At 47.8% G+C, this 12,554-nt stretch overlaps 1 protein-coding gene across 1 annotated transcript in view; it reads left to right on the top strand.

The window, feature by feature from the left end:
* The window catches only part of LOC119972149 (regulator of G-protein signaling 22-like), an 810,134-nt gene that overhangs the window by 772,122 nt on the left and 25,458 nt on the right, over positions 1 to 12,554 (top strand). Inside the window, exon 23 of the mRNA XM_038808479.1 lies at positions 5,361 to 5,516. Within this exon, the coding sequence (XP_038664407.1) occupies positions 5,361 to 5,516 (156 nt within the window). The remainder of the gene's footprint in view (positions 1 to 5,360; positions 5,517 to 12,554) is intronic.

Below are 12,554 nucleotides of genomic sequence, written 5' to 3'. Positions count from 1 at the left end.
GCGATCTGATTTACCATGTCTGCAATCCTGGGGAGGGATACGCGTTGAGGAGCGTAAATCTATTTATGGACTGACTATAGTCGACAACCATGCAGAATTTTTCCCCGTCTTAACGACCACCACCCGAGCTCTCCAGGGACTATTGCTGGCCTCTATAATCCCCTCACTGAGAAGCCTTCGGACCTCTGATCTGATAAATACCCTATCCTGCAGGCTGTATCGCCTGCTACAAGTGGCTACGGGTTTACAGTCCTTTGTGAGATTGGCGTAGTGAGGCTGCAGATAGTGAGTGGGGGCAGGGGCCCACCGAAGCGGACGGTGAGGCTCTTAAGGTTACACTGAAAAACTAGGCCTTAATAAGAGTGGCGCGCAGAGGTTGGACAAGATGTAGAGTTGAAATTTTGAGTAGCTAGCGCATCGGATTGGGAGTGTCGCGGCGGTGCGCCCCTGGATCTGGACAGAATGAGAGCCTGAAGCGAGCAACATAGTTTGCCGCACGGGGAACGAACTGCGTCTTACCAGATCTGGGTGTATGAAGCTCTGTGCTCCCGGAGTCGAAAAGGCATGGCGTGTTGTACCCGTTGATTTGGACCTCTGCCATCAAATTTCGCAGATGCTTCGGGCGTGATTGATCCAGGGTGACTGCACCAAGTTGCGGGCCACGTGACGAGCGCCCGGGGAAGTCGTACTCTTCCGATGAGTTGTCCGAGCGTGGAGATGCAGGTCGGGCCCGTGGATCGCATGTGGTGGGCGGTGAGGAAGGTGGTGTCCAAGATGGCGGCCCCCATGAGTCGCACGTGGCCGGCCGCATGGTAGAGGTTTGCCAAGATGGCGGCCCCCATGGATCGCACGTGGCAGGAGGGGGCTGGGCATAGGCCACAGCGTTTCGGGCCCCGCGGGCGTGGGGAGCGATTACTTTGTGCCGCTGGGGAGTTGGAAGCTGGGGCCCTTTTTGCAATGCACACTCTTGCATAGTGGCCTTTCCGCCCGCAGCTGCTGCAGGTCGCGTTGCGGGCTGGGCAGTGCTGCTGCGGGTACTGATTCTGGCCGCAGAAATGGCAGGCTGGAGCAGCACAGTGGCTGGCTGGAGCAGCATAGTGGCTGTCTGGCCGCGTGGCACAGGCCTGGGGGAGTCGCTGATTGGGGGCCTATTATTGGGTCGCGGGGAACGAGGTGAGGCTGCGGAAGGAGACCTCCATCGTGGTAGCAATTTCCGCAGTTGTTTCTAAGTCTTGAGCACCCTTTTCCAGCAGTCGTTGGCGCACATAATTAGACCCGAGGCCCGCTGCAAAAACATCGCGTACAGCAAGTTCTCTATGTTCAGCCGCGGTAACCGCTTGATAGTTAGTCATTTGATAGATTGAGCTCTCTTAAAAATTCGGTGAGTGATTCTGTAGGCCGCTGGCGGCGAGTCGTTAACACATGGCGTGCGTAAACTTCATTAATGGGCCTTACATACCACTTAGAGTATCGCAAGCGCTGCAGTATATGAACCGGCTGAGATTAGTTGCGTAGAGATTCGGTGGCTCACCCTCGCGTGCAGTAGACTTACCTCTGTTGTTTCGGCTGTGCTCACTCCTGCCAGGTAGGCCTTAAAGCACTGCAGCCAGTGGGAGAAGATTTCTTTTGCCTCTGCATCCTGTGGGTTGAGTTCAAGGTGTCCAGGCTTGAGGGCTGATTCCATGATCGATCCTGACTGTTCTTAAGTAGATTAAATTGATGGAACCATCAATTCACTAGACACGTGCTTTAAGATATGAACAGTGGTTTTAATCTACTTACTACAGAGCCAGCCTGTTACCGGTTGAACTCTCGATGAACTGCCGGCTGGCTCTGGACAAGGGTATTTATACAGCAGTCCAGGGGGAGGAGTCGTGGGCGGAGCCAAGGGTGGAGCCCTGTACAAGCTCCTGAGCATTCCCAGAGCTACACCCTCTAGTGGTCGGATAACGCTACTGCGCTTACAATGGTATTGGTAAATACAGTGTGAATTACTAAGTTACATTCACCACATGAGTGGTCATTAAAGGTGTGTTGGTGAAAAAGGAGCTGAACTTTTCATACCACAGCATCTAGTACATGTTAACATCCCTAACTATGAGAACATGAATCAATCCTGTCTCATTACACAGGACAAGATCTAGGACCGATTGTTCCCTCGTAGGTTCCATTACATACTGTTCGAGGGAACTATTGTGGATACATTCTATAAACTCCTCCTCAAGGTTCCCTTGACTGACCTGGTTAAACCAATCGACATGTAGATTAAAATCCCCCATGATAACTGCTGTACCATTTCTACATGCATCCGTTATTTCTTTGTTTATTGCCTGCCCCACCATAACGTTACTATTTGGTGGCCGATAGACTACTCCAATCAGTGACTTTTTCGCCTTACTATTCCTGATTTCCACCCAAATGGATTCAACCTTATCCTCCATAGCACCAATGGCATCCCTTATTATTGCCCGGATGTCATCCTTAAATAACAGAGCTACACTGCCTCCCTTACTATTCACTCTGTCCTTCTGAATAGTTTGATACCCTCGGATATTTAACTCCCAGTCGTGACCATCCTTTAACAATGTTTCAGTAATGGCCACTTGATCATAGTCATTCAAGATGATTTGCGCCATCAACTCATTTACTTTATTCCGAATACTACCAATATTCAGGTTAGTACACTTATGTTGGCTGTTTTACCGCGGTTTTGAATCTTAACACCTCGATCAGTAACCTCTCCCAATTTATATTTCCTCTTAACTTTTCTCCTAATTTTCCTTGTCGTTGAACCCATAACTTCATGTAACAACCATTAATGTTTTTACTTCCCGTTTTATTCATTTTAGTATTACTGGGCCTATTCACCGAGCTCCCCTCAGTCACTGTACCTTGTACTGTCACCCTTTTTGATTTTTGACTATGGCTTCTTTGCCTTTCACTTTCCCCCTTACTTCCTTTTGCTTCTGTCCCTGTTTTACTACCTTCCAACTTCCTGTATCGGTTCCCATTCCCCTGCCACATTAGTTTAAACCCTCCCCAGCAGCTCTAGCAAATTATGTCTAGGACATCGGTTCCGGTCCTGCCCAGGTGCAGACCGTCCGGTTTGTACTGGTCCCACCTCCACCAGAACCAGTTCCAATGCCCCAGGAATTTGAATCCCTCCCTCTTGCACCATTTCTCGAGCCACACATTCATCCCATCTATCCTGACATTCCTTCTCTGACTAGTTCGTGGCACTGGTAGCAATCCTGAGATTACTATGTTTGAGGTCCTACTTTTTAGTTTAACTCCTAACTCCCTGAATTCAGCTAGTAGAACCTCGTCCCGTTTTTTACCTGTATCGTTGGTGCCTACGTATCCAAAGCGGTACATCTGTTTTGCAGGGAGATGACCGCAGGGGACACCTGCACTGCCTTCCTACTCTTGCTCTGTCGTTTGGTCACCCATTTTCACCTGCGGTGTGACCAACTCACTAAACGTACTATCCACGACGTCCTCAGCATCGCGGATGCTCCAAAATGAGTCCATCCGCAGCTCCTAAGCCGTCAAGCGGTCTAACAGGAGCTGCAACTGATCACACTTCTTGCACGTGAAGGAGCCAGGGACAGTGGACATGTCCCTGAGCTCCCACATCGCACACAAGGAGCATGACACGGGTCTAGGATCTCCTGCCATGTCTTAAACTTTAGGTAAACTTCTACAACTACAAGTTCAAACAACGAAAGAAAAAAATAAATAAATAAGACAATGAAAAGAAAATGCAGAGAGATTCACTCGTCTGGGCCGCATAGTCGCACAGTGGTTAGCACAGTTGTTTCACAGCTTCAGGGTCCCAGATTCAATTTCTGGCTTGGGTCACTGTCTGTGCGGAGTCTACACATTTCCCCGTGCCTGTGTGGGTTTCCTCCGAGTGCTCCAGTTTCCTCAAACAAGTCCAAAGGTGTGCAGCTTAGGTGGATTGGCCATGCTAAATTGCCCTTAGTGTCCAAAAAGGATAGTTAGGATTACTGGGTTGCAGGTATAGGGTGAAGGTGAGGGCTTACGTCAGGCGCTCATTCAAAGGGTCTGCACGACTTGATGGGCCGAATGGCCTTCTGCACTGTAAATTCTATGATTTTATCATACCAGCGTTGGCAGGACTGTCCTATGAGGAGAGATTGGTTTGACTAGACACTCAAGTTTAGACGAATGAGAGGAGATCTGATTGAAATTCTAAGAGGGCTAGACAGACTAGATGCAGGGAGAATATTTTCTCTGGTTAGGAAATCTAGAACCAAGGGTTACAGTCTCAGGATCCTGGGTAGACAATTTAGGACTGGCATGAGGAAAAAATATCTTCACTCAAGGGTAGTAAACTGTAGAATTCGCCACCATAGAAGGCTGTGGAGGTTAAGTTTGAATGTATTCAAAAAAAGAGATAAATCTTTAGATTTTAATGGCATCAAGGGGCATAGAAAGAAAATGTGAATATGGCATTGAGATAGAGGATCAGACATGATCAATTCGAGTGGGGGAGCAGGCTCGAAGGGCCAACTTGCCTACTCCTGCTCTTTGTCTCTATGAGTTCTTACGTTCTTTAATGTTGTTGTTAATTTACTCTTAAATTGGAAAGTCTGCAGCGGGATTCTCCGACGCCCCCCCCCCGCAACCGGGTCGGAGAGCCCTGGGAGGTGGGGCGAATCCCGCCCCGACGCTGGCTGCCATATTCTCCAACTCAGTTTTTCGGGTGGGTGCGGGATTCACACGATGCCGGTCAGGGTCCTTTGGCAGCGGCTCCCGTCCCTGCGATTCTCCGGGCCCCAATGGACCGAGCGGACATCCGTTTTTGGCCAGTCCACCAGTGTGAATCAGTCAATTCATGTACCAGTGGGACCTGGCAGGTAAGTCGGCGGGGGCAGTCCTTAGCCTGGCTGCAATCAGGGCCCACCGATCTGCGGGAGGGCTTGATCCGTGGGGGCACTTCTGCGCCTGCCTGCCCCTGTAGAGCTCCGCCATGGCCAGCACAGCGAAGAGAACGTGCATGCGCCAAAATATTCAAACTTAACCTGGCGGTTCCGCGCATGAGAGAGATCACGCTGGCCCTTTGGCGCATGCGCTAACTCACGCCATTCCCTTCTGCACTGGCTGGAGCGACACCAACCCCTCCGGCATCCACATAGCCCCCGAAAATGCCGAGAATTCCGCACCGTTGGTTGGCGCCGGTTCTCCCACCGGTGTGGGGACTTAGTTCCCAGAAGGGAGAATCCCGGCCCTGAATTTATACATTTGATTTAATAACCTAGCACCTTTAAATGTATTTATGAGTCAGTAACCTGGAACTATCTAGTTTTCAAAAGTAATTATATTTTGTTCCACAGATGGAAGTTTTTGATATTCTCTTCAAATTATGGCCAGAGTTTTTAAACTTCCGACATAGCTTTGCCGATGAAAGCATCTTTCCAACTTTAGAAAGAAAAATGATGAAGAGGCAAGAAAACATTGAAAGGAAACGAAAGGGAGAGAGCACAATTCAGGTGATAATTCAGAATTATGCAAATTGGGATTGTAGAACAGTATCACATTTGCTCTCTTTCAAAAAACTATCAGTTAGGCCACTCTCCAGTTATTTTTTATTTCAAATATGGATCCAATTACCATTTTAAAGTTACCGTGGAATTTCTGTCCATCCCTCAATCAGTCTCAGCATTCCAAATACTGGACACTCATCCTATAATAAAATATTTCCATATGCCTTGCCTCATTCTTTCCCAATCACTTGCTCTGGTTATAGAATAATAGACTCAAGAATAATGACAGCACAGAAGGAATGCACAAAATGACTCAAATCTTTTCTACACCCTCTCCAATGCTTTCCAAAGCTGTGCCATACAACCTGAAGGCTTCTCAATTCATTGGGTGGACCACACCGCATCATCAGGCAAAGCGAAGGGTGGAGGGGTTTGCCTCCTCATCAACGCCTCCTGGTGCTTGGATGTGGCGACCCTGGCGACCTACTGCTCCCCGGACCTGGAATACCTGACCGTGAAGTACCACCCATACTACCTTCCATGTGAGTTTCTGAGTTCACTTCAGCCATTATCACAGCAGTCTACATCCCACCCCGGGAAAAAATGAAGAAGGAACTGGACGAACTGTACACAGTGAGAAACAACTACAAAACAGAACATCCGGAGGCCTGGTTCATTGTGGCTGGGGACTTCAACAAGGCCAACCAAGCATGTACTGCCAAAATTCCACCAGCAAATCTCCTGTTCCAATCGGGGCGACAACACTCTTGACCGCTGCTACTCAAAAATCAAGGGCGCCTACCACCCCATCCCCCAACCGCACTTTGGGAAATGAAATTTTCTCCCGGCATACAGCGAGACTCAAATGGGAGAATCCGGCTAAGAAGGTTGTGCAGTGCTGGTCCGAGGAAACACAAGAACTCCGACGTGACTGCTTAGAGACAATGGACTGGTCCATACTTGAGAACTCAAGAGACCAACCTAAACACCACCACCGTCACAGACTTCATGAGCAAATGTGTGGATGACTGCCTGCCAAAGAAAGCAGTATGTCCAACGGGAAACTGTGGCTCAATTGTGAGATTGACTCCCGACTGAAGGACAGGTCTGAGGCGTTCACGTCAGGCGACCCTGATCTATACAAGAAATCCAGGTATGACCACCGCAAAGCCATCCGCGATGCCAAGAGAGAATATCAGACCAAGCTAGAGTCACAGACTAGCGTTACAGACTCTCGGCAGTTGTGGCAAGGTCTAAACAACATAACGGGCTACACAGGGAAGCCGAGCAGTATCTCCAGCAGCAGAGCACCCCTCCCAGATGAACTCAATGCATTCTATGCTCGATTCCAGCAGGAAACCAACGGCCCATAACACACCCACACCCACCATCACAGCTTCCGAAGTCAGATGTGCTTTCCTGAAAGTGAACCCTTGGAAGGCGAGGGGTCCGGACGGGATCCCTGGTCGTGCACTCAGAGCCTGCGTGGACAAGCTGGCAGATGTGTTCGCGGACATCTTTAACCTGTCCCTACTCCGCTCCGAGGTCCCCACCTGCTTCAAGAAGACCACCGTCATACCAGTGCCAAAGAAGAACGAGGCAACATGCCTCAATGACTACCGTCCGGTGGCCCTGACTTAAGTCGTAATGAAGTGCTTTGAGAGGTTGATCATGAAGCGCATCACCTCCATACTTCCAGAACGCCTTGATCCACTGCAATTCGAATACCGCCGCAACAGTTCCACAGCAGACACCTTATCCCCGGCCCTACACTCATCCCTAGAGCATCTTGACAACAAGGCTCCTACATCAGACTCCTATTTATTGACTACAGCTCCGCCTTCAACACCATAATCCCAGCCAAGCTCATATCAAAGCTCTAAAACCTAGGACTTGGCTCCTCACTCTGCAACTGAATCCTGACTTTCTGATCCCACAGACCACAATCAGTAAGAATAAACAACAACACCTCCTCCACAATAGTCCTCAATACTGGGGCCCCGCAAGGCTGTGTACTTAGCCCCTACTCTACTCCCTGTACACACACAACTGCGTGGCAAAATTTGGTTCCAACTCCACCTGCAAATGTGCTGACGATACGACCATAGTGGGCCGGATCTCAAATAACAACGAATCAGAATACAGGAGAGAGATACAGAACCCAGTGGAGTGGTGCAACAATAACAACAAAACTAAAGAGCTGGCCATTGACTTCAGGAAGCAAAGTACTGTACATACCCCTGTCAGCATCGACGGAGCCAAGGTGGAGGTGGTTAGCAGTTTCAAATTCGTAGGGGTACACATCTCCAAAGATCTGTCCTTGTCCACCCACGTCAACGCGACCACCAAGAAAGCACAACAGCGCCGATACATCCTCAGGAAAATCCGAATGTCCACATTAACTCTTACCAACTTTTACAGATGCACCATAGAAAGAATCCTATCGGGCTGCATCACAGCCCAGTATGGCAACTGCTCGGCCCAAGACCGCAAGAAACTTCCGAGAGTCGTGAACACAGCCCAGTACATCACACAAACCTGCCTCCCACCATTGACTCCATCAACACCTCCCGCTGCCTGTGGAAAGTGGGCAGCCAAAAAACAGCTTCTTCCCCGCTGTTACCAGACTCCTAAACGACCCTCTTATGGGCTGATCTCATGTCCATTACACCCCCATATGCTTCACCCGATGCCGGTGTTATGTAGTTACTCTTGTGTTGTTCTATTATGTATTTTCTTTTATTTCCTTTCTTTTCATGTACTTAATGATCTGTAGAGCTGCTCACAGAAAAATACTTTTCACTGTACCTCATTACACGTGACAAGAAACACAATCCAAATCCAAACTTCATTCCGAAAGCGTAATCCCTAGAATTGGTCACAATATTCCTGTCAAGGCCAAATCAGTATTTTAGAAGTTCGCAATAACTTAGAACATAGAACAGTACAGCACAGAACAGGCCCTTCGGCCCTCGATGTTCCTTGCTTTCAGTAAGAACTTCAGTAAGAAGTTTATTCTTCCTTGCTTTTCTTCTCTAAACATTATTTACAAAGTCCATAAAATCAACTTTTTTAACTACTTTATCTACCTACTCAACCATCTGAAATACATAGAACATAGAACAGTGCAGCACAGAACAGGCCCTTCGGCCCTCGATGTTGTGCCGAGCTTTGTCCGAACCAAGATCAAGATATCCCACTCCCTGTCATTATGGTGTGCTCCATGTGCCTATCCAATAACCGCTTGAAAGTTCCTAACGTGTCCGACTCCATTATCACAGCAGGCAGTCCATTCCACACCCTAACCACTCTGAGTAAAGAGCCTACCTCGAACATCCTTCCTATATCTCCCACCCTGAACCTCTTCTAAACCTCTATTAAGTCGCCTCTCATCCTCCTCCGCTCCAAAGAGAAAAGCCCTCAATCTTTCCTCACAAGACCTACCTTCCAAACCAGACAGATTCCTGGCAAATCTCCTTTGCACCCTTTCCAATGATTCCACATCCTTCCTGTAGTGAGGTAATCAGAACTGCACACAATATTCCAAGTGTGGTCTCACCAGGGTCATGTACATTGGCAGCATAACCCCACGGCTCTTAATAAACGCTAACATATAGGCCTTCTTCACGGCTCTATCCACTCGAGTGGCAACCTTCAGAGATCTGTGGACATGAACCCCAAGATCTCTCTTCCTCCTAATTCCTCAGAACCCTGCCGTTGACCCTGTAATCCGCATTCAAATTTTTCCTACCAAAATGAATCACCTCGCACTTATCAGGGTTAAACACCATCTGCCATTTTTCGACCCAGCTCTGCATCCTATCAATGTCTCTTTGCAGCCTACAACAGCCCTCCACCTCATCCACTGCGCCACCAATCTTGGTGTTATCAGCAAATTTACTGACCCACCCCTTCAGCCCCCTCCTCCAAGTCATTGATAAAAATCACAAATAGCAGAGGACCCAGCACTGATCCCTGTGGTACACCGCTGGTAACTGGTCTCCGGCCTGAAAATTTTCCATCCACCACCTTCTATGTCTTCTATGTCATAGCCAGTTACTTATCCAATTGGCCAAATTTCCCTCTATCCCACACCTTACCTTCTTCATGACCCGACCATGGGGAACCTTATCGAATGCCTTACTAAAATCCATGTATACGACATCAACTGCACTACCTTCATCTACACACATCTGCCCAGATGTTTTGTTACTGTGCCACCCTTGGGATTGTAACATTTAGTTTATATTGCCTCTTTCTGTTCTTTCTACAAAAATGAAACAATAACAATAACAACAATGAAACAAAAACAATAACAATAACAACAACAATAACTAATAACAATATTAGGCGATTTCAACTTTCCCAACATTTTGGGATAGTCATAGAGTTAGGGAAAAGATGGAGTGAGTTTCTTAAATGTACACAGGAGAACCTTTCAGTTCAATATGTAAAAGGACCAACAAGGGACCAGCAGTGCTGTACATAATTCTGGAGAATGAAGCCAGACAGGTGGTGGAGGTGCATTTTAGTGATAGCGACTACAACATGGTAAAATTTAAACTTGTTGTGGACAAAGAAATAAACATTGCCAGTATAAAAGCTCAGGAAACCCAAGAAGGTAAATGTTAAAGAGGTTTAATCCAACACAAAAGTAAAGGCCGCAACACAGCTTACAGCGCCATGGTCCCAAACAGAACTAACGTTTTAGCCAGTCCGGGTCGGCCTCTACCGGTTGATTTCCATGAGTCCCAACTGATTGGCCTTCTAGCGGGGGTTTGTGTTCCAGAGGACCCACTGGGAAATCAATTGGGGTGTCCCTGTGGGTCTAGTGAGGGTTATCACAGTCTAATTTATCCTCTGTTGCCTCATTAAATAATTTAATCAAGTTAGCTAAAGATTTGCCTTTGTTTTGTTATTTACAGCACAGAAGGAGACCATTCAGCCCATCATATCTGCACCAGCTCCCAAAAGAACTACCCAGTTAGCCCCATTCTTCAGCCCTATCTCAGTGGCCCTCTAAATTATCCAGTTCTCTTTTGAAACCTCCTATGGAATCCACCTCCTGCATTCCAAACCCCAACTGAATATAGAAGGTTCTCCTCATCTCACTCTGAGTTCTCTTGCTGATCATCTTGTAATTGTAACTCCTAGTCACTGACATACCAACTAGTGGAAACAGAATATCCTTCTTTACCCTGTCAAAATTGTTCATAATTTTGAACACCTCAATAAGGTCACCTTTTAATTGTGTCTGCTCCAAGGAGAACGAGCCCAATTTCTCCAACCTTTCCTTTATCTAAAATTCCTCATTCCTGGTATCATTCTCGTAAATCTCCTCCGCATCCTCTCTAGGGCTTCAACATCCTCCGTTAAAGAAGGTGCCCAGAACTGAACACAATACTCGAAATGTGGTCTAACCAGTGATTTGTCGAGTGTAACATCACTTACTTGCTTTTATACTCTGTGCCTCTATTTATAAACCCAACGATCCTATAAACCTTTTTCACAACTATTTCAACTTGCCTGGCCACCTTCAGAGAATTATGCACTTGAACCCCAAGGTTCCTTTGCTCCTGTACTCCCTCAGAGTTGTACCATTGAACCTATATTGTCTCCCCATGTTTCTTCTACCATAATACAATACCTCACATTTTGCTGCATTGAAGTTAATCTGCCAGATGTCTGCCCATTTGACCAACCTGTCAATGTCCCTCTGAAGTCGCTCAGCATCATCCTCACAATTCATTATTCTCCCTAGTTTAGTAACATCTGCAAATTTAGACATTTTGCCTTCAGCACCCACCTCTAAATCATTTATGTAAATCAGAAAAAGCAAGGGTCCCAACACGGAGCAGAAGGGAACATCACTTTCAACTCATCTCCATTGACAAATCTTGGAGTGGCTTTCTCTAATTAATCCACATTTTTCCAAGGAGCTGTTAATTTGTTCCCAGATTATTATTTGTAAAAGCATTCCCATCACAGAATTAAATGGATAGGCATGCAGTTGTTGGGTTTACCTTCATGGTCATAGCAGTTAGAAGTATCTAGTTCTGATATTCGACTTCCGGTGGCGGAGGGGAGCGGTCGCACATAGAGGAGCTCTGGAGGGGGAGGAACATAGTCGCGTCCGGGTGCACGCCCAGGTGCATGAATTTGGCCGACTGTGCACGGCGGGAGAGAAAGAATAGGAGCGACCTGGACTCAGAAGCGGGGCGGGGCCGGTGACCCGGGCACTCAGGGACGGAGTGAACGGCAGGAGAAGCACAAGGGGAAAGCGTCCCCGGGGAGAAGGAGAGGAGGCAGCAAGGGACCGGAGGGAGGAAAGGTACATGGGAGGAGCCAGGGGCCGGAGACCAGGAAGCAACCGGGGAGATGCCCCACCCCTCTGAACGGAAACGTCACAGCCGAGCGCGGGTCTGCGAGCTGGCCTGACTGACCGAGGCCCCCCCCCGCACAGCAGAACGCCGCCACTCCTCCTGCCCTGCGCTTTGCTGCCCTGCATTGTTGTCCCATGCCCCGTCTCCTGAAGCTCCCAGAACCAAGTGAGGCCGAAGACAAAAAGATCTCTGCATATATCATTCAAATGGCATCAAGTTTCACATACAAGATTCCCATAGGTCATCCTATACACCTCCTGACCTGGCCATATATCCTGATTGGCTCACTTCGCATTCCTCAACCCTGGGCCTCTTGTTACCCAGCATTCTTTTCACCATCCTCTGCACGAGGCTCCCCTCCCCTCTTTCTGGCCATTCTTTGCTCAATTTCTTTGTCTGTGAACTCACTACCATCAGACCAGCTCTATCCTCTACATTATTCTAACTAATTATCCTATTTTATATCACATTCGTTTGTTCAATTCCTCACTTCCACCACCTATCTCCCCTGGCCTTACCACCCTCTGTGTAAAATAACTTGCCTTGCACATCTGTAATAAAGTTTTCCCCACGCACTTTAAACCGATGTCCCCTCGTAATTGACTCTCCAACCCTAAGAAAGAGCATCTGACTATCCACGCTGTCCATGCCACTCATAATG

This window comes from Scyliorhinus canicula, chromosome 10, assembly GCF_902713615.1.
Source record: "Scyliorhinus canicula chromosome 10, sScyCan1.1, whole genome shotgun sequence".
NCBI classification, from domain to species: domain Eukaryota; kingdom Metazoa; phylum Chordata; class Chondrichthyes; order Carcharhiniformes; family Scyliorhinidae; genus Scyliorhinus; species Scyliorhinus canicula.
Note: the sequence above shows the minus strand (reverse complement) of the source record. Positions and strands in the feature narration are given on the sequence as shown.